Source organism: Lipotes vexillifer, unplaced genomic scaffold, assembly GCF_000442215.2.
Source record: "Lipotes vexillifer unplaced genomic scaffold, Lipotes_vexillifer_v1.1 scaffold159, whole genome shotgun sequence".
Taxonomy (NCBI): domain Eukaryota; kingdom Metazoa; phylum Chordata; class Mammalia; order Artiodactyla; family Lipotidae; genus Lipotes; species Lipotes vexillifer.
In genome coordinates this window covers 3771142-3792425 of record NW_006770589.1, presented here as the reverse complement: position 1 = coordinate 3792425, position 21284 = coordinate 3771142, and the positions used below count along the sequence as shown (strand labels likewise).

General features: G+C 36.2%; 1 protein-coding gene across 1 annotated transcript in view; it reads right to left on the bottom strand.

The window, feature by feature from the left end:
• The window catches only part of LARP1B (La ribonucleoprotein 1B), a 112310-nt gene that overhangs the window by 17444 nt on the left and 73582 nt on the right, over positions 1 to 21284 (bottom strand). Inside the window, 3 exon segments of the mRNA XM_007446260.1 lie at positions 12161 to 12267; positions 12724 to 12935; positions 14489 to 14524. Of these exon segments, the coding sequence (XP_007446322.1) occupies positions 12161 to 12267; positions 12724 to 12935; positions 14489 to 14524 (355 nt within the window).

Sequence of the window (21284 nt, the reverse complement as noted above, 5' to 3'; positions counted from 1 at the left end):
CTGCTGATAATATGATGTGGACTATCTTCATGTGCTTATTTGCCATTTATACATCTTCTTTGGTGAAGTGTCTGTTTGTCTTTGCCCATTTTCTAATCAGGTTTGTTGTTGTTGTTGAGTTTTAAAAGTTCTTTATATATTTTGCATAATAGTCCTTTATCAGATGTGTCTTTTGTAAATACTTTCTGCGATTCTGGGGATTGTCCTTCCATCCTCTTGACAGAGTCGCTCACAGAGCAAAAGTTTTTCATTTTAATGAAGTCCAGCTTATTGATTTCTTCCTTCTCAAATTTTACTTTTGGTGTTGTATCTAAAAAGTCACCACCCAATCCAAGATAGGCAGATTTTCTCCTGTTATTTTTATAGTTTTATAAAGGAGTTTTATACTTTTGTGTTTTACGTTTAGTTCTGTGATCCATTTTGAGTCATCTTTTGTGAAGGGGGTAAGATCTATGTCTTGACTTAATTTTTGCATGTCAGTGTCCGATTGTGCCAGCACCATTAGTTAAAAAGATTACCTTTGCTCCTTTCTCAAAGACCATTTGACTACATTTATGTGGATCTATTTCTATGTGGATTTTTTTATTGAAATTGTTTGAAATATGTAGATCAAGTTGGGCTGAACAACTGATATCTTGACAGTATTTTTTTTAAATCTTTATTGGAGTATAATTGCTTTACAATGGTGTGCTAGTTTCCGCTTTATAACAAAGTGAATCAGTTATATATATACATATGTTCCCATATCTCTTCCCTCTTGCATCTCCCTCCCTCCTATCTTCCTTATCCCACCTCTCTAGGTGGTCACAAAGCACCGAGCTGATCTCCCTGTGCTATGCGGCTGCTTCCCACTATCTATCTATTTTACGTTTCGTAGTGTGTATATGTCCATGCCACTCTCACTTTGTCACAGCTTACCCTTCCGCCTCCCCATATTCTCAAGTCCATTCTCTAGTAGGTCTGTGTCTTTATTCCTGTCTTACCCCTACGTTCTTCATGACATTTTTTTTTCTAGTTAAATTCCATATATATGTGTTAGCATATGGTATTTGTCTTTCTCTTTCTGACTTACTTCACTCTGTATGACAGACTCTAGGTCCATCCACCTCATTACAAATAGCTCAATTTTGTTTCTTTTTATGGCCGAGTAATATTCCATTGTATATATGTGCCACATCTTCTTTATCCATTCATCCGATGATGGACACTTAGGTTGTTTCCATCTCCGGGCTATTGTAAATAGAGCTGCAATGAACATTTTGGTACATGACTCTTTTTGAATTATGGTTTTCTCAGGGTATATGCCCAGTAGTGGGATTGCTGGGTCATATGGTAGTTCTATTTGTAGTTTTTTAAGGAACCTCCATACTGTTCTCCATAGTGGCTGTACCAATTCACATTCCCACCAGCAGTGCAAGAGTGTTCCCTTTTCTCCACACCCTCTCCAGCATTTATTGTTTCTAGATTTTTTGATGATGGCCATTCTGACTGGTGTGAGATGATATCTCATTGTAGTTTTGATTTGCATTTCTCTAATGATTAATGATGTCGAGAATTCTTTCATGTGTTTGTTGGCAGTCTGTATATCTTCTTTGGAGAAATGTCTATTTAGGTCTTCTGCCCATTTTTGGATTGGGTTGTTTGTTTTTTTGTTATTGAGCTGCAAGAGATGCCTGTAAATTTTGGAGATTAATCCTTTGTCAGTTGCTTCATTTGCAAATATTTTCTCCCATTGTGAGGGTTGTCTTTTGGTCTTGTTTATGTTTTTCTTTGCTGTGCAAAAGCTTTTAAGTTTCATTAGGTCCCATTTTTTAATTTTTGTTTTTATTTCCATTTCTCTGGGAGGTGGGTCAAAAAGGATCTTGCTGTAATTTATGTCATAGAGTGTTCTGCCTATGTTTTCCTCTAAGAGTTTGATAGTTTCTGGCCTTACATTTAGGTCTTTAATCCATTTTAAGCTTATTTTTGTGTATGGTGTTAGGGAGTGATCTAATCTCATACTTTTACATGTGCCTGTCCAGTTTTCCCAGCACCACTTATTGAAGAGGCTGTCCTTTCTCCACTGTATATTCCTGCCTCCTTTATCACAGATAAGGTGACCATATGTGCGTGGGTTTATCTCTGTGCTTTCTATCCTGTTCCACTGATCTATATTTCTGTTTTTGTGCCAGTACCATACTGTCTTGATTACTGTAGCTTTGTAGTGTACTCTGAAGTCAGGGAGCCTGATTCCTCCAGCTCCGTTTTTTGTTCTCAAGATTGCTTTGGCTATTCGGGGTCTTTTGTGTTTCCATACATATTGTGAAATTTTTTGTTCTAGTTCTGTGAAAAATGCCAGTGGTAGTTTGATAAAGACTGCACTGAATCTGTAGATTGCTTTGGGTAGTAGAGTCATTTTCACAATGCTGATTCTTCCAATCCAAGAACATGGTAAATCTCTCCATCTATTTGTATCATCTTTAATTTCCTTCATCAGTATCTTATAATTCTCTGCATAAAGGTCTTTTGTCTCCTTAGGTAGGTTTAATCCTAGATATTTTATTCTTTTTGTTGCAATGGTAAATGGGAGTGTTTTCTTGATTTCACTTTCAGATATTTCATCATTAGTGTTTAGGAATGCCAGAGATTTCTGTGCATTAATTTTGTATCCTGCTACTTTACCAAATTCATTGATTCGCTCTAGTAGTTTTCTGGTAGCATCTTTAGGATTCTCTATGTATAGTATCATGTCATCTGCAAACAGTGACAGCTTTACTTCTTCTTTTCCAATTTGGATTCCTTTTATTTCTTTTTCTTCTCTGATTTCTGTGGCTAAAACTTCCAAAACTATGTTGAATAAGAGTGGTGAGAGTGGGTAACCTTGTCTTGTTCCTGATCTTTGTGGAAATGGTTTCAGTTTTTCACCATTGAGGACGATGTTGGCTGTGGGTTTGTCACATATGGCCGTTATTATGTTGAGGAAAGTTCCCTCTATGCCTGCTTTCTGCAGGGTTTTTACCATAAATGGGTGTTGAATTTTGTTGAAAGATTTCTCTGCATCTATTGAGATGATCATATGGTTTTTCTCCTTCAATTTGTTAATATGGTGTATCACATTGATTGATTTGCATATATTGAAGAATCCTTGCATTCCTGGAATAAACCCCACTTGATTATGGTATATGATCCGTTTAATGTGCTGTTGGATTCTGTTTGCTAGTATTTTGTTGAGGATTTTTGCATCTATGTTCATCAGTGATATTGGCCTGTAGTGTTCTTTCTTTGTGACATCCTTCTCTGGTTTTGGTATCAAGGTGATGGTGGCCTCACAGAATGAGTTTAGGAGTGTTCCTCCCTCTGCTATATTCTGGAAGAGTTTGAGAAGGATAGGTGTTAGCTCTTCTCTAAATGTTTGACAGAATTCGCCTGTGAAGCCATCTGGTTCCAGGCTTTTGTTTGTTGGAAAATTTTTAATCACAGTTTCAATTTCAGTGCTTGTGATTGTTCTGTTCCTATTTTCTATTTCTTCCTGATTCAGTCTTGGCAGGTTGTGCTTTTCTAAGAATTTGTCCATTTCTTCCAGGTTGTCCATTTTATCGGCATAGAGTTGCTTGTAGTAATCTCTCATGATCTTTTGTATTTCTGCAATGTCAGTTGTTACTTCTCCTTTTACATTTCTAATTCTATTGATTTGAGTTTTCTCTCTTTTTTTCTTGGTGAGTCTGGCTAATGGTTTATCAATTTTGTTTACCTTCTCAAAGAACCAGCTTTTAGTTTTATTGATCTTTGCTGTCATTTCCTTCATTTCTTTTTTACTTATTTCTGATCTGAACTTTATGATTTCTTTCCTTCTGCTAACTTTGGGGTTTTTTTGTTCTTGTTTCTCTAATTGCTTTAGGTGCAAGGTTAGGTTGTTTATTCGAGATGTATCCTGTTTCTTAAGGTAGGATTGTATTGCTATAAACTTCCCTCTTAGAACTGCTTTTGCTGCACCCCATAGGTTTGGGGTCGTCGTGTTTCCACTGTCATTTGATTCTAGGTATATTTTGATTTCCTCTTTGATTTCTTCAGTGATCACTTCGTTATTAAATAGTGTATAGTTTAGCCTCCATATGTTTGTATTTTTTACAGAACTTTTCCTGTAATTGATATCTAGTCTCATAGCATTGTGGTCGGAAAAGATACTTGATACAATTTCAATTTTCTTAAATTTACCAAGGCTTGATTTGTGACCCAAGATATGATCTATCCTGCAGAATGTTCCATGAGCACTTGAGAAAAATGTGTATTCTGTTGGTTTTTGATGGAATGTCCTATAAATATCAATTAAGTCCATCTTGTTCAATGTATCACTTAAAGCTTGTATTTCCTTATTTATTTTCTGTCTGGATGATCTATCCATTGGTATAAGTGGGGTGTTAAAGTTCCCCACTATTATTGTGTTTCTGTCGATTTCCCCTTTTATGGCTGTAAGCATTTGCTTATGTATTGAGGTGCTCCTATGTTGGGTGCATAAATATTTACAATTGTTATATCTTCTTCTTGGATTGATCCCTTGATCATTATGTAGTGTCCTTCTTTGTCTCTTCTAATAGTCTTTATTTTAAAGTCTATTTTGTCTGATATGAGAATTGCTACTCCAGCTTTCTTTTGGTTTCCATTTGCATGGAATATCTTTTTCCATTCCCTTACTTTCAGTCTGTATATGTCTCTAGGTCTGAAATGGGTCTCTTGTAGACAGCATGTATATGGGTCTTGTTTATGTATCCATTCAGCCAATCTGTGTCTCGGTGAGAGCATTTAGTCCATTTACATTTAAGGTAGTTATCGATATGTATGTTCCTATTCCCGTTTTCTTAATTGTTTTGGGTTCGTTATTGTAGGTCTTTTCCTTCTCTTGTGTTTCTTGCCTAGAGAAGTTCCTTTAGCAGTTGTTGTAAAGCTGTTTTGGTGGTGCTGAACTCTCTCAGCTTTTGCTTGTCTGTGAAGGTTTTAATTTCTCCATCAAATCTGAATGAGATCCTTGCTGGGTAGAGTAATCTTGATTGCACGTTTTCCTCCTTCATCACTTTAAATATGTCCTGCCAGTCCCTTCTGGCTTGCAGAGCTTCTGCTGAAAGATCAGCTGTTAACCTTATGGGGATTCCCTTGTGTGTTATTTGTTGTTTTTCCCTTGCTGCTTTTAATATGTTTTCTTTGTATTTAATTTTTGACAGTTTGATTAATATGTGTCTTGGCGTGTTTCTCCTTGGATTTATCCTGTATGGGACTCTCTGTGCTTCCTGGACTTGATTAACTATTTCCTTTCCCATATTAGGGAAGTTTTCAACTATAATCTCTTCAAATATTTTCTCAGTCCCTTTCTTTTTCTCTTCTTCTTCTGGAACCCCTATAATTCGAATGTTGGTGCATTTAATGTTGTCCCAGAGGTCTCTGAGACTGTCCTCAGTTCTTTTCATTCTTTTTTCTTTATTCTGCTCTGCAGTAGTTATTTCCACTATTTTATCTTCCAGGTCACTTACCCGTTCTTCTGCCTCAGTTATTCTGCTATTGATCCCATCTACAGTATTTTTATTTTCATTTATTGTGTTGTTCATCGTTGCTTGTTTCATCTTTAGTTATTCTAGGTCCTTGTTAAATGTTTCTTGCATTTTCTCTATTTCCAAGATTTTGGATCATCTTTACTATCATTATTCTGAATACTTTTTCAGGTAGACTGCCTATTTCCTCTTCATTTGTTAGGTCTGGTGGGTTTTTATCTTGCTCCTTCATCTGCTGTGTGTTTTTCTGTCTTCTCATTTTGCTTATCTTACTGTGTTTGGGGTCTCCTTTTTGCAGGCTGCAGGTTCGTAGTTCCTGGGGTCTCCTTTTTGCAGGCTGCAGGTTCGTAGTTCCCATTGTTTTTGGTGTCTGTCCCCAGTGGCTAAGATTGGTTTAGTGGGTTGTGTAGGTTTCCTGGTGGAGGGGACTAGTGCCTGTGTTCCGGTGGATGAGGCTGGATCTTGTCTTTCTGGTGGGCAGGTCCACGTCTGGAGGTGTTTTTGGGGGTGTCTGTGGACTTATTATGATCTTAGGCAGCCTCTCTGCTAATGGGTGGGGTTGTGTTCCTGTCTTGCTAGTTGTTTGGCATAGGATGTTCAGCACTGTAGCTTGCTGGTCATTGAGTGAAGCTGGGTGGGTGCTGGTGTTGAGATGGAGATCTCTGGGAGATTTTCACCGTTTGATATTATGTGGAGCTGGGAGGTCTCTTGTGGACCAGTGTCCTGAATTTGGCTCTCTCAACTCAGAGGCACAGCACTGACTCCTGGCTGCAGCACCAAGAGGCTTTCACCCACACGGCTCAGAATAAAAGGGAGAAAAGTAGAAAGGAAAGAAAGGAAAGAAAGGAAAGGAAAAAGGAAAGGAAAGAAAGGAAGGAAGGAAGGAAGGAAGGATGGAAGGAAGGGAGGAAGGAAAGAAGGAAGGAAGAAGGGAGGGAGAGAGGGAAGGAGGGAAGGAAGAAAGAAAGAAAGAAAGGAAAGAAAGAGGATAAAATAAAATAAAGTAAGATAAAATAAAGTTATTAAAAGAAAAATTATTAAGAAAAAAAAATTTTTTTAAAGAAAAAAAAAAGACAGATAGAACCCTGGGACAAATGGTGACAGCAAAGCTATACAGACAAAATCTCACACAGAAGCATACACATATACACTCACAGAAAGAGCAAAAGGGGAAAAAGTAATAAATCTTGCTCTCAAAGTTCATCTCCTCAATTTGGGATGATTAGTAGTCTGTTCATGTATTCCACACATGTAGGGTACATCAAGTTGATTGTGGAGCTTTAATCCGCTGCTTCTGAGACTGCTGGGAAAGATTTCCCTTTCTCTTCTTTATTCACACAGCTCCCAGGGCTCAGCTTTGGATTTGGCCCCGCCTCTGCGTGTAGGTCGCCGGAGGGCGTCTGTTCTTTGCTCAGGGAGGACGTTAAAGGAGCAGCTGCTTCGGGGACTCTGGCTCACTCAGGCCGGGGGGAGGGACGGGTGCGGATACGGGGAGAGCCTGTGGCAGCAGAGGCCAGCGTGACGTTGCACCAGCCTGAGGCGCGCCGTGCATTCTCCCGGGGAAGTTGTCCCTGGATCCCGGGACCCTGGCAGTGGCGGGCTGCACAGGCTCCCCGGAAGGGAGGTGTGGATAGTGACCTGTGCTCACACACAGGCTTTTTGGTGGCGGCAGCAGCAGCCTTAGCATCTCATGTCCATCTCTGGGGTCCGCACTGTTAGCTGCAGCTCGCGCCTGATCTTGACAGTATTGAGTCTTCTACCCATGAACATGGAGTTTATCTCCATTTATTTAGTTTTTTTATTCCTTTCATCAGAGTTTTGCAGTTTTCCTAATAAAGATCTTGTACATATTTTGTTAGATTTATACCTATTTCTTTTGGGGGGTGATAATGTAAATAGTATTTATTTACTTATTTACTTATTTTTGGCTGCATTGGGTCTTCATTGCTGCGCATGGGCTTTCTCTAGTTGCGGCGAACAGGTGCTACTCTGTTGCGGTGCATGGGCTTCTTATTGCAGTGGCTTCTCTTTGTTGCAGAGCGTGGGTTCTAGGGGCGCAGGCTTCAGTAATTGTGGCACATGGGCTCAGTAGTTGTGGCATGCAGGCTCAGTAGTTATGGCTCATGGGCTCTAGAGCACAGGCTCAGTAGTTATGTCACACAGGCTTAGTAGCTCCATGGCATGTGGGATCTTCCCGGACCAGGGCTTGAACCTGTGTCCCCTGCAATGGCAGGCAGATTCTTAACCACTGTGCCACCAGGGAAGTCCAACAGTAGTTTGATTAATTAATTTCAAATTCTACTAGTTCATTGTTGCTATATAGGGAAGTGACTGACTTTTGTATATTAACCATATATCCTGAAACCTTGATGTAATTGCTTATTAGTTCCAGGAGTTTCTGTTAATTATTTATGACTTTTTACATATACAATCTTGTCATCTGTGAACAAAGACAGTTTTATTTCTTCTTTCTAATTCAATATGTCTTTTGTTTCCTTTTCTTTTCCCTCAGGCTTTGTTTATCTCTGAATGTCTCCCTCAATTTTGAAGGGCAGTTTTGTCAGATAAGGAATTCTCAGTGGATGGGGATTTTTCCCCCCAGCACTTTGAATATATCAGTCTACTGATTTCTGGCCTCTGAGAAACTGCCTGATACATTTACTAAGGACCTCTTGTATGTGATGAGTCTCTTCTCTCCTGCTGCTTTCAGGATTCTCTCATTGTCTTTGGTTTTCAACAGTTTAATTAGTGTCTTAATGTGAGTCTCTTTGGGTTTATCCTACTTCAAGTTCATTAAGCTTATTAGATTTGTAGATTCTTGTATTTCATCAAATTGGGAGCCACTATTCTTTCAAATATTCTTCTTGCCCCCTTTTTCCTCTTTTCCTTCTGAGATTCCCACAATGTGTGTATTGGGCTAGTCCATGTGTCCTACAGATCCCTTAGACACTACTAGTTTTTTCTTCTTTCTTTCTGTTCCTCAGACTTGACAATTCAAATTGTTCCATCTTTAAGTCTACTGATTCTTTCCTCTTTCTTCTGTTTGATGAAATCTGCTTTTGAACCTTCTGGTGTATTTTTCATTTTAGTTATTGTATTTTCAGCTCCAGAATTCCTTTCTGGTTCCTTTGTATAATTTCTATCTCTATTGATAATCTTGTTTTCTTCATACATTGTTTTGCTATCTTTGTCTATATCTTCCTTTATTTAGCTCTTTGAGTATCCTTAAAACAGCTGTTTTAAAGACTTCATTTTGAAAGAATGGAACCCAGGCTTCATCAGGTACATTTTCTGTCAATTAATTTTGTTCCTCCAAATGGCCCATACTTTCTTATTTCTTTGTAAGCCTTGTGATTTTTTGGTTGAACAATGAAGATTTGAATCTTATAAAGTGGTAACTCTGGAAATCAAATTCTCCCTCTTCCCCAGGGTTTGCTGTTTTTTTTTCAGCTATTGTAGGCTGCTTCTGTGCTGGGATAAGCCTGAGGTAAAAGCTTAAGTCCCCTTAGGTTTTTTTCCACATCTTTCCTTGGGCATGGGTGGTAATTTTCTAAATTTACCTCTATTAGTGGTTGTTTTGGGGAGAAAAAAAAAAAAAGACATTCAGACAGTGGGGATGAAACAAAGGCTACCGGATTCTGTGTCTGTACCTTGTTGACCAGAGGCAGTGAGCAGTCAACACAGAACTCCAATATTTGGAGGACAAGGTGCTTATTGCCTACTTTGGATCCAGCAAGCCACACAAGAGGTGTGGGTTGCCATCTTCCCAAATGCCTGTCACAGGGCTGGGGCAGTGGGAGATGGCCACTACTACACCAAAGGCCAACATCAACGAATATTAACAATTTACCAGACACGCTTTCCCCTGGAAGCTTTAAGTGTTCAGATAGACTGTAGAGTTCCAAAATAGTCAATGCAGACAGTTTCTGCTGATACAGTTGTTGTCCACGTGGTGAGACAGATTCCTGTTCCTTCCCATTCTGCCATCTTCCTGACATTATTCTCCTTAGTGGTTATTTTTTTAATGTAATTTTTTTTATTGTATTCTGACATGTGTCATCATTTAAAAGTCCACATAACTCAGTTAATCAGTTTTTCCAAATGATCAATTCATGATGTTACAAATGCATTCATAGACAAAAAGAGCCATCCAAAGTGGAAGAAGTCCAATGGCTTTTAATGTAACAGAGTATGGAAAATTCACTGAGTAGAAGAAGGTCACTTATATATGGTTTAAATTCTACACTGCAACTAACTTTTAAAAAATTACCACTTGTTCAGCTTCGGTATAATACCAAAGAAGAATACCTACAATTATCTGAAAAGGCTATTAAAATACTCCTCCCTTTCTTGGATTTTATTCCTCTACATCAACAATAAAAAACAAATTATAAGATTGAACATAGAAATATATGAGAATCCAGTTATCTCATATAAAGCAAAAACATTAAACAAATATGCAGAACTTTAAAACAATGCCACTCTATTCAGGAATTTTTTTGTTTTGAGAAATGTAATTATATTTCATAAAGATATGTCATTTATGTTAATATGTTTATTATTATTTTAAATGAATAAATATTTAATTGTTTTCAGTTTTACTTTTAAACTCAATTCAGTTTAATTTTTTATTTTTAAATTATATAACTCCCATAAACAAAAGCTCTTTGAGGTCCTCAATAACTAAAAGGATAAAGAGGTCCTTAGACAAAAAAGTTTGAAAATTATTTCACTAAACCATATCACTTTTGATGCTTAAAATTCATTACAAACAGAATGAGCCGTGAATCTGAATTCATACCTAGATCCATCATAGAATTCTATGCTCATTGAAAATATCTTTCAAAATGAAAAAAAAGAAAACTTTTCCTGATAAACAAAAGCTAACAGAATTCATTGCCAACAGACCTGCACAAGAAATGAAGAGCATTGTAAATGGTAAAAATGAGAATACATTTAAAATTCCTTTTTTTATGTAAATTGTTTTAAAAGATAATTGTCTAAAGAAAAATAATAACAAAATATAGCAGAAAGGACAGTAGGAAAAGGAACTTTACTGCAGTATGGTTCTTATCCTATACGTGTAATGATATATTACTTGAAAATAGATTATATTTTAAAACATATATTATAAACCCTAGAAGACCAGTAAAAAACAAGAGATACAACAAGACAACAGTAGAGATAAAACAGAATCATTACAAAAACTAAGCTGATCTAAAAGAAAGTAGGAGAAAAGAACAAAGAACAGATGAGACAAACAGACTATAAGACACTACCAGCACTGACAATAATGTAGATGGTCAAAGATATGACTGCTTACAGTGGGGGAGGCAGGGTATGCAGAGGGTATGGGGAGCTCTGTGTACCTCCCACTCAAGTCTGCTGTGTAGCTACAACTCCTCTAAAAGACAAGCTGGCGAACAAAATCCACCCCTCATTATTGTAACTACATACTTGCCTGTCATCTCTGAATTAAGCTCAAGAAAGGCAGGGACTGTACCTGCCTTGTTCCCTGCTACATATCAGTGCAACATTTTTCACCATTATCTACTGATCTCTAAATATACTGCTCTGATAAAAATAAATAAAAGAAAGAACTCTCAAAATGACTTAGAATACAAAATAACTATTCATATACAATAGGTGTGCAAGAAGAACATATACACAGTTTATCTTTTAAGGAAAATATATCTAACAAGAACAAAATGTAAAAGAAACAAATTAACATCCCTGCAAAGACATACTTGGAGATTTTCAGATCATGATACACTCTCTAGCTTTTCTTTGAATGAAACTAACATCCTTCCCTTAACCAGTAAAAAAACACTTTTTCCTAAAGTTCATTTTCCAATTAGAAAGCTGATCAGATAATTATTCTGAAAATATCTATACAAACACAAGATAGGTTAGGTTTTCATTGAGGTAAATAATAGTCTTTCTTTTTTAAATTAAAAACTAAAAGACAAACCACTTACTGCTAATAACTAGCTAATCTAAATTATTTCCCCCAAAGGAAAAATTCCAAAATATTAATGTGTTTTATTTCCATATCCTTTACGTAGTTTTGAGTAGACTGTTTAGCACATTAACTCACTAAGAACCTACTATGCTATGAAAAACCTGGAATCTTTCCAAAGATAATAACTTTAATAGATCTAAATTTTTTTTTTTTTTTTTTGCGGTACGCGGGCCTGTTACTGTTGTCGCCTCTCCCATTGCGGAGCACAGGCTCCAGACGCGCAGGCTCAGCGGCCATGGCTCACGGGCCCAGCCGCTCCGCGGCATGTGGGATCTTCCCGGACCGGGGCACGAACCCGTGTCCCCTGCATCGGCAGGCGGACTCCCAACCACTGTGCCACCAGGGAAGCCCAACCTAAATATTTTTAATCGAAGAGTACACATTTGTGAAAATTACTTTAAAAGGAAAAAAAAAAACACCTGTCCTACTGAATTATTCCTTAATATACTTATTGTAAAACTGTCCCATTTATTTCCCCTTCTTTGGCTTCTTTTTACTATTTTGTTGTTCTATTAATTTGCTAACGTATCAATTCTTAAATGTTCCCAAATATCTAATTAGTAACTGTTTTCAACAAATTTAAAATCAAGAACAAAGCAATATTTGACAAATACGGTACCTGACAGATGATGTTCTTGGCCCATGATCTCTGGAATCCATTACCCAACCAATATGACACTCTAGAGGGGGATTTGTACTATGTCTTGTTTTTCTCTTTCTTGGACTCTAAGGAAAAAGAAGTCAAACGTCCCAATTACCTTCAGTAGTGTGAACCTCACAAGTAAATTAAAAAAACCCTCTGACTGTAAACCAACTCAAACATTTTCATATGGTGGGTGACACATTATGAAATCATATGAAGTCACAAAAGTCAAATATGTCACATACAAGTTACAAAACTTCACAAGACCCTTTGCTAGGTTTCAACACAAGGATTAAAAAAAATACAACTTAGAATGATTCCTCATTACACCTTCTGATTGTCTTTAATTAACACTACCCATTGTAAAGAAGTTATTCCTTAACCTGAGAAGACATCACTATGGTAAAATACCATTCTTTAATGAATTCTTGCAGTCTAAAATATACATTATTTTTATTGTGATAGAAACTAAAAAAGTATCATTTTGTAATGTTGAAGTATACAAACGGCAGGCTTTATATTCCTGGTGTTTTGTGTACCTTTACATCAATGGCTTTAGGTTCTTTAACAACAGGATAAAATCTTGGTGTTTTGTTTGGATCTTGTAATCTAGGTGCTCGAGGTGTTTTGGGTGTCCTTGCAGGATAAATTCTAGGAGATTCTGGAACTACTGTGGGTAATGAATGGGCCATTGTTGCTGAAGACATTTCTGAAACATCAAACAACTTCTGAGCTAATTCATCAGTCAAATCTGCAAAATAAAAAGCTGTTAAAAGGATTTAGGTGCTAGAAAAATATTTTACTTTGGGAACAAGGATAATTCTGAAATTCTCTATTCTCAGAGGTTTTTTTCATCAGAAATATTTCAAATATATAAGAAAGAATTTTTTAAAACCACTTTTAAAATAGGTCTACACATCACCTACCCTATTAAATTTTAATTTTGCTTTATTTCTGACTTTTTTTTAAAGAAAAATACGCTAAAGACCACTGTGTAACCTTTCCTAATCCCATTTTGCTTTTCCTCCTCAGAGATAACCAGGCTCTTAAATTTGGTATTTTTATCTATTATTGAATATATATAATAATATTATTTTGCATAATTAACTTTATATAAGTGGCATCCCACTATATTATTATTTTGAAGGCTTTCTCAGTCAGTATTTTGTTTGTGACAATTATTCAGGTCTATTCATATGGCTTTGGCTTATTCATTTTCACTGCAGAATATCATACTGTTATACACATATCAAAATTTATTCATTCTCCTGAAGACATCTGTGTTACTTTCAAATTTTTGGTATAATCAATAATGCTGCAATGAACATTGTTGAACAAGTATCTTTATACAGGTGTGAGCATTTCTCTAGGGTTTATAACTGAAATGGAAATGCTGAGTCAAATGGCATGTGTATCTTCTGACTTACTAAATACTGATTGTCAACCTGCTTTCTACAGTGGTTTCACCAATTTATACTTCCAGCAGCAGCATGTAAATGTCCCAACACTTTAACATCCTGCTCAAGGCTGGGTTTTGTGTAAACTTTTAAATATTTTTCCACCTCATGGGATTTAAAAGGTATTTGCATTTCTTTGTTTATTAAAGAAGTTGAGCATATTTTCATATAGTCATCACGCAGTTTTCCCTTTTATGAGCCTGCCATTTATATCCTTTTGACTATTTTTCTATTGGGTTGTTTTACTTAGTTTGTGAAAATCTTAAGATAAAATACTAAGTAAGCAAGCAGATGAATCAAGTAGTATTGTCAAAAATGCAGGCTCTATTTCTATGTGGTTTTTCTTCAGACTTATCAACTTCTTTTGATTCATACAATAACCTTTTGTTCACTTGACAGATATTATTGAGTACCTACTACTATATGCCAAGTGCTATTCTAGAGGCAAGTTTGTAAACTCAAAAAGTGAACTTACCACTCTAAGACCTACTCTCTCTGTCTTGACATTTTCCCTCCTAATCCATTTTCTTTACTGTTGCCAGAATGATTATTCTGAGGAGCAAATTAGGTCATTTCACATTTCTACTTAAAAATTTTCAGCATTTCCCTGTTGCCTATAGGAGAAGTATAGGCTCTTTATCATGGCATATAATACTTTCCTGATTTTGCCTCATCTATTGTCATTCTCCACATCAATCTTGGTGCCCCAAATAGCAACCTACTTGTTGTTCCTGTTTTCTGGCTTCATATCTTTTCATATGCTTTTTCCTCTATCTAAAAGTCCCTTTCCTTCATCTTTTTACACCCAGTTAGACTCATACCCTTCCTTTAATACCCAGCATGTTACTTTCCCTGGGAATGCATAGCATTCCTTAAACATCTTCTGCCAACAGAATTAATCAATTCTTCTTTTGTACCACCTCTGCATTTTATCCATTTATTTTTAGATTTATTAAATTTAAATTTATTTTCTTACATATCATTCCATTAAATGCTAACAGTAAGTCTCAGTGCTTTCCTGAAAGCAAGGGCCAAAATCTAACATATGTGTACCAGGCTGTACAACTGTGACTAGAAAAAAGTATATCCCCACCCAATGACTGATAAACTTAACTGAATTGTGTTAATGCTGTTTTTCTGTATAGCAAAAAGATATACAATCTCAGGAGTTAAAAGTAGGAGCATACAATGAAAATTATGGTAAATCCAGTGCCCTTGTAAAAGAAATATTCAAAGATCTAGGAGCAGTAACAACCCAGTAAGTAAGCTTCCTAGCATCTAGATTATGGTCTCTAAATTCCATTTCCCACTGATCCAGTCTCCTTAAAAAAAACAAAAACAAACAAACAAACAAACAAAAAACCAGTCTGAAGCACAAAGTATTATACAAGCCTAGGAAATTTTGAGCCAGAAAGCAATGAAGTGAAAAATGAAAATATAAGCATAGCTCATGAAAACAGAGCAGCAAACTTTAGGGGACATCACCAGTGAAAACTGGTGACTGAAAATGACTGAACTGGATTAAGCACATCAAATAAATAAACCCCGTGAGAGTTCATAATGATACTTTAAAACTTAATCATATCTCTGGGTTGCTAGGGCACCAACTCATTATTCTGAAAATGATAAATTGAATACAAAGAAATAAACAAGAATTTATCCTTCCTTTCTTGTAAAAATTGAATTCCAGAGTAAACAAAGAGTTGATAAAAACAAAATTCTTCCTGATAGAATTCTAGGTTAAGAAATACAGAAGAGGGCTTCCCTGGTGGCGCAGTGGTTGAGAGTCCGCCTGCCGATGCAGGGAGCATGGGTTCGTGCCCCGGTCTGGGAGGATCCCACATGCCGCGGAGCGGCTGGGCCCGTGAGCCATGGCCGCTGAGCCTGCGCGTCCGGAGCCTGTGCTCCGCAACGGGAGAGGCCACAACAGTGAGAGGCCCGCGTACCAAAGAAAAAAATTCCCCAAAACAATAACAACAAAACCCCACAAAACGAGAGTGCATGCATGAGAACAAGGCAGAACACTTAAAATAATAAGCGCTGGCCCAGATAATCCAACCTATATTAAAAAAAAAAAAAAAAGAAAAAAGAAATACAGAAGAAATAATAGAATTGGAAGGTGAATATTTTGCAACTCTAATGAAATAGAGGACCAGGGGAATATTCATCAGTAGCTGCTAAAAGCATTTGGTAAAACGTTGAGGAGAGATTTCACGAGCCATGAAAGAAATAACTGATATACTGACTTAATTAAAATGAAAACCTTATGCTTTGTGAACAACACTGTCAAGAGAACGAAAAGACAAGCCACAGAATGGCAGAAAGTATTTGCAAAAGACACATCTGATAAAGGACTATTATCCAAGATATACAAAGAACTTTTAAAACTCATCAATTAAAAAAACAAAACAAAACAAAACCTGATTAGAAAATGGGCCAAAGACCTAACAGACACTTCACCAAAGAAGAAATACAAATGGCAAATAACACATGAAGATACTCCACATTAGATATCATCAGGGAATTGCAAAGTAAGACAACAATGAGATTCTACTACACACCTATCAGACTGGCCAAAATCCAGAACACTGACAACACTAATACATGCTGATGAGAATGTGGAGTAACAAGAACTCTCATTCATTGGTGGTAGGAATGCAAAATGGTACAGCCACCTTGGAAGAGTTTGGAAGTTTCTTATAAAACTAAACATACTCTTACCATACAATCTAGCAGTTGCCCTCCTTAATACTTACCCAAAGGAGCTGAAAACTTATGTCCACACAAAAACCTGCTCATGGATGTTTAAAGCAGCTTTATTCATAATTGCCAAAACTTGGAAGCTACCGGGATATCCTTCAGTAGGTGAATGGATAAATAAACTGTCACATACCCAGATGATGGAACATTATTCAGTGGTAAAAAGAAACGAGCTATCAAACCATGAAAAGACATGAAGGAACCTTAAAAGCCTATTACTAAGTGAAGGGATCCAATCTGAAAAGGCTACACACTGGGTGATTCCAACTATTCAATGATCTGGAAAAGGAAAACTATGGAGATGATAAAAAGACCAGTTGTTTCTAGGGGTTGAGGGGAGGGAGAGATGAACAGGTGGAACACAGAGGATTTTTAGGGCTGTGAAAATACGATGTTTGATACTATAATGATGGCTACATCTCATTATACATTTATCCAAACCTGTAGAATGTGTGCCAGGAGTAAACGCTAATGGAACTATGGACTTTTGGTGACTACAATGTGTCAGTGTAGGCTCATCAATTGTAACAAATGTACCACTCTGATGTGGGATGTTGCTATAAAGAGGCAACATCTTTCACCAGATGGGTGATAGCTATGCAAATTGGGATCAGGGAGTAAATGGGAAATCTCTGTACCTTCCTCTTAATTTTGCTATGAGCCTAAAACTGCTCTAGAAAAAAAGCCTTTAAAAAAAAAAAGGTAAAGGGAAACTTTATGATGAATGGATCAGACTGATAGCATCTAAACCCAATGACCAGTCATAACATCACTAAAAGTGAGCCTGAAAGACATCATATGATGCAACGGGAAGTAAACAACTTCTCCTAAGAAATAGTCTTGCTATCAGAAATATAAAAATCCTGAATATACTAACTATTCTATATCTAAATACCAGTTCACAGGAAATAGAGGAGATAAAGGGACATATGATATGAAGATACAATCAGATAAATCTAGATCATAAGAAATTGCATGACAAAGTAATCACCTTCTTCAACAAATCATTGGCATGGAAAAACAAGAGAAGAGGAATGATTATAGATTAAAAGTGACTTACCAGATCAGGGATGGAGACTGTGCTCCTTGCATTGGGAGCACAAAGTCTTAACCGCTGCACTACCAGGGAAGTCCCTAAAGTTGTTTTTTATCAAATATAAGCCTGGGATGATACATGAATATCATCTAGATATTATAACTTCTTTTTATCAAAATCATGGGCCATCTCTTGTACGTGAATGTTCAAAATAGCATTTTTCATAACAGCCAAAACCAAAACCAAAAAATCCAAATATCCATCAACTTCCAAATGGATAAACCAAATGAAGTATGTCCATGCTATAGAACACTACCTCACAAAAAGGAGTGAAGTACAAATATAAGCAACATAGATTAATCTCACATAGATTAACATAGATTAACAACATAGATTAATCTCAAAAATATTATATTAATTGAAAGAAGCCAGACACATTGACTACATATCATATGATCCCATTTACATGAAATTTCTAGGAAATGCAAAAACATACAGACAGAAAGCAGGTCACCGGTTACCTCACACTGAAACTGAGTGCTGAAATTGGCTGCAAATGATCATGGGGGAACTTTTATTGTGATGGAATTTAAAAACTGAATTGTGGCACTAGTGTACAACTATACAAATTTACTGAAATTAATCAAACTATACACTTAAAGAGAGTTAATTTTATGTAAATTATACCTCAAAAAAGCTTTAAAACACAAAAGACCAGGCCATCTGCTCTTCAGGGAACCTCAATTGTGACTGACTACCATACAGTTTCTGCTAAAAGTTTATCAGAGAAGACTGATATTTCAGAGGATTAGGCTAAAGCACTGATTTTCAAAGTGTAGTCCCAACCAGTGGTACAGGATAATCAGGATAATCTGGGAACTTGTTAAAAATGCATATTCTCAGGTCTCACCTCAACTTACTAAATCAAGAAACTCTGGGTACAGAGTTCCTTGATTTAACAAGCTTTCCAGGTGAATCTAATACTTGCCAAAGTTTAAGAACCACTGGACTGAGGGGGGCGTGCTAATTATTTTGCTACTTAAGATTTTCCAAATGTTATTCCACCAAATCATTGCACACCTGCATACCTGGACCATATGAACCTTATCCACGGTCCCCATTGTCTTTATAGACAGGAATTGCCTTTATAAAAACAGAACTTATTATGCTGTTGGTGTTCACTGAAGGCTGATAATAAAAAATGCTACACGAGGACTGACATTCTATTTTTTATGTAAATAAAATGTCACTGAAGCAGGACTCAGCAAATATTTTTCTGTAAATGCCAGATAGTAAATTTTTTTCACTTTTCAGGTCATAAAGTCTGTTAAAACTACTCAACCCTGCCATTGTAGTACAGCTACAGACTATATGTAAATGAAGGGTATGGCCAAATTAGACCATGGCAGGCCACTTTGGGCCTATGGGTAATAAATTTGCCAACCACTGAAACTGGATTTACACTTTGCCTGCAAAAAGTCATTATAACTATATTTCATGTATTCGATAAGGTAGAGGAAAGTATGAACACATCAAAAAGAGATACAGACAATAAAAAAAGAATCCAATCCAACTTCTAGAGAAGAAAAATACAACTGCTGAGATTTTTCAAAAATACACCAGATGGGTTTAAAAATAGATTAGACACTGCAGAATAAAAGACTAATTAACCTGAAAGCATAGGAGTAGAAATTGCCCAAAACAAAACACAGAGGAAAAAAAGACTGAAAAAGGACTGAAAAAAAAGAAGGCATTAGTGAGCTATGTGACTTCAAGTAGCTTAATATACATGTAACTGGAATCTTAAAGGAAAGACTTAAAAGTACATTAAAAATTATTACTTTTTAAAAATTTAAAATGTTAATTTAAAATGTGGCTAAAAATTTTTCCAAAGTTGATTAAAAATATGTAAGCACATAGATTAAAAAAAAAAAAACTCAGTAAGCCGGGAAGAAAATCACATCAAGACAATCACAATTAAACTTCTTCTAACAGGTGATAAGGAGAAGTAGTAAAAGCATCCAGAATCGATAGCATTTATCCAATCTGAACGACAGAGCAAAAAAACAATTGGAAAAAAGACTAATCAAGCCTCAGGAATCTGTGGAACAATAATACGTCCTTGAGAGGAGAGAAAATGTAGAACCAAAACAATTTTTGAAGAAATAATAGTTTAAAACTTCCCTAGTTTGGCTAAAGGCATGAACCTACACATTGAAGAAACAAAGAGAAGCCCATCAAGGATTAATCCAGATAAATCCATGGTCAGATACATCACACTCTAATTGCTAAAAACTTAAGACAAATAAAAATTCTTGAAAGTAGCTAGAGAAAAAGAACTCAATACAAGTAAGGGAACAATCTGAATTACTACAAAATTTTTAAATCAGAAACTATGGAGGACAGAAAGAAGTGGCCAGACAGTTTTAAGAGCTGAAAGAAAAGAACTGTCATTCCAGAATTCTATATCTAAGGAAACATTCTTTGGGAATGAAGGCGAAATAAACACACCATCATCAGATGAAGGAAAACTAAGGTAAATAAATCATAGCAGAATTTCTCTCAAAGAATTGCTAAAGAAAGTACTTCAAACAGAAGAAAAGGATATCAGAAAGAAACTTGGAACATCATAAATATAGGAAGAGCAAGAGAATGGTAAAAGTATAATATAGATAATAGACTATTATCCTTTAAGTTCTTTAAAACATACTTGATAGTTAAAAGTAAAAAATATAACACTGATAGGATTTTCAATTTATTTTCAAGACTATACCACAAAGAAACTTATATGTAAGTAAAATTTCTACGTTCCTATTGAAGTAGTAAAATATTGATTCTAAATAAAATGAAAAGTTAAGTGTATTTAGGGCAACCTAATCCCTAGAGGTACTAAAAAAAATAATTACACAAAAAAGGCATATATGGCCAAACTCACCCTAGATAAATTAAAATGTAATTTAAAAAATTACAGACAGTTTTCCCTTGAACAACATGGGGTTAAATTTCGCAGGTCAGCTTATAAGCAGATTTTTTTTTTCAATAAATATAGGACATGTATTTTCATTTTAAAGATCTTTAACTTAACTAAGTGTGGGAAAAGTTTGTGTTCAATTAGAGATCACAGTATGTAGAATCAAAAGAATTAGGGTTTGAGTCCTAATTCTATTCAAACTGTTTCAGTTTCTTATCCTTGGGTGAGTCATTTATCAATTCCTTGTTTCTGAGGGAGAGATAGCAGTATTTTTGACTATGTGGGGGGGTCAGCACCCATAACCCCCTAGATGTTCAAGGGTCAACTGTAACCCAAACAGGGCAGAGAAAGGGAAACAAAGAAACAAAATCTGAATCCAAACATAGCAATAATTACATTAAATGTAAACAATCTAAACACACCAATTAAAAGACAGATTGTCAGACTGAATTTAACAAAAAGACCAGTCTATATTCTGTCTATAACAAGCTCACTTCAAATATAATGAAATAAATAGCTTAAAAGTAAAGGGATGAAAAAAGACACACCACATACCATACAAAGAGTAATCAAGAAAAAGCTGGAATGGCTATATCAAAATCAGATAAACGAGATTTCAGAGCAAATAAAATGACAGGAATAAAGAAGGCAGTATAAACTGATATAAAGGTCAACTCCTAAAAAGACACAATAAACCTAAGGGTGTAGTACACCTAGTAAAAAGAGCTTCAAAATAAATGAAGAGGGCTTCCCTGGTGGTGTGGTGGTTGAGAGTCCACCTGCCAATGCAGGGGACGTGGGTTCCTGCCCCGGTCCGGGAGGATCCCACATGCTGCGGAGCGGCTGGGCCCGTGAGCCATGGCCGCTGAGCCTGCG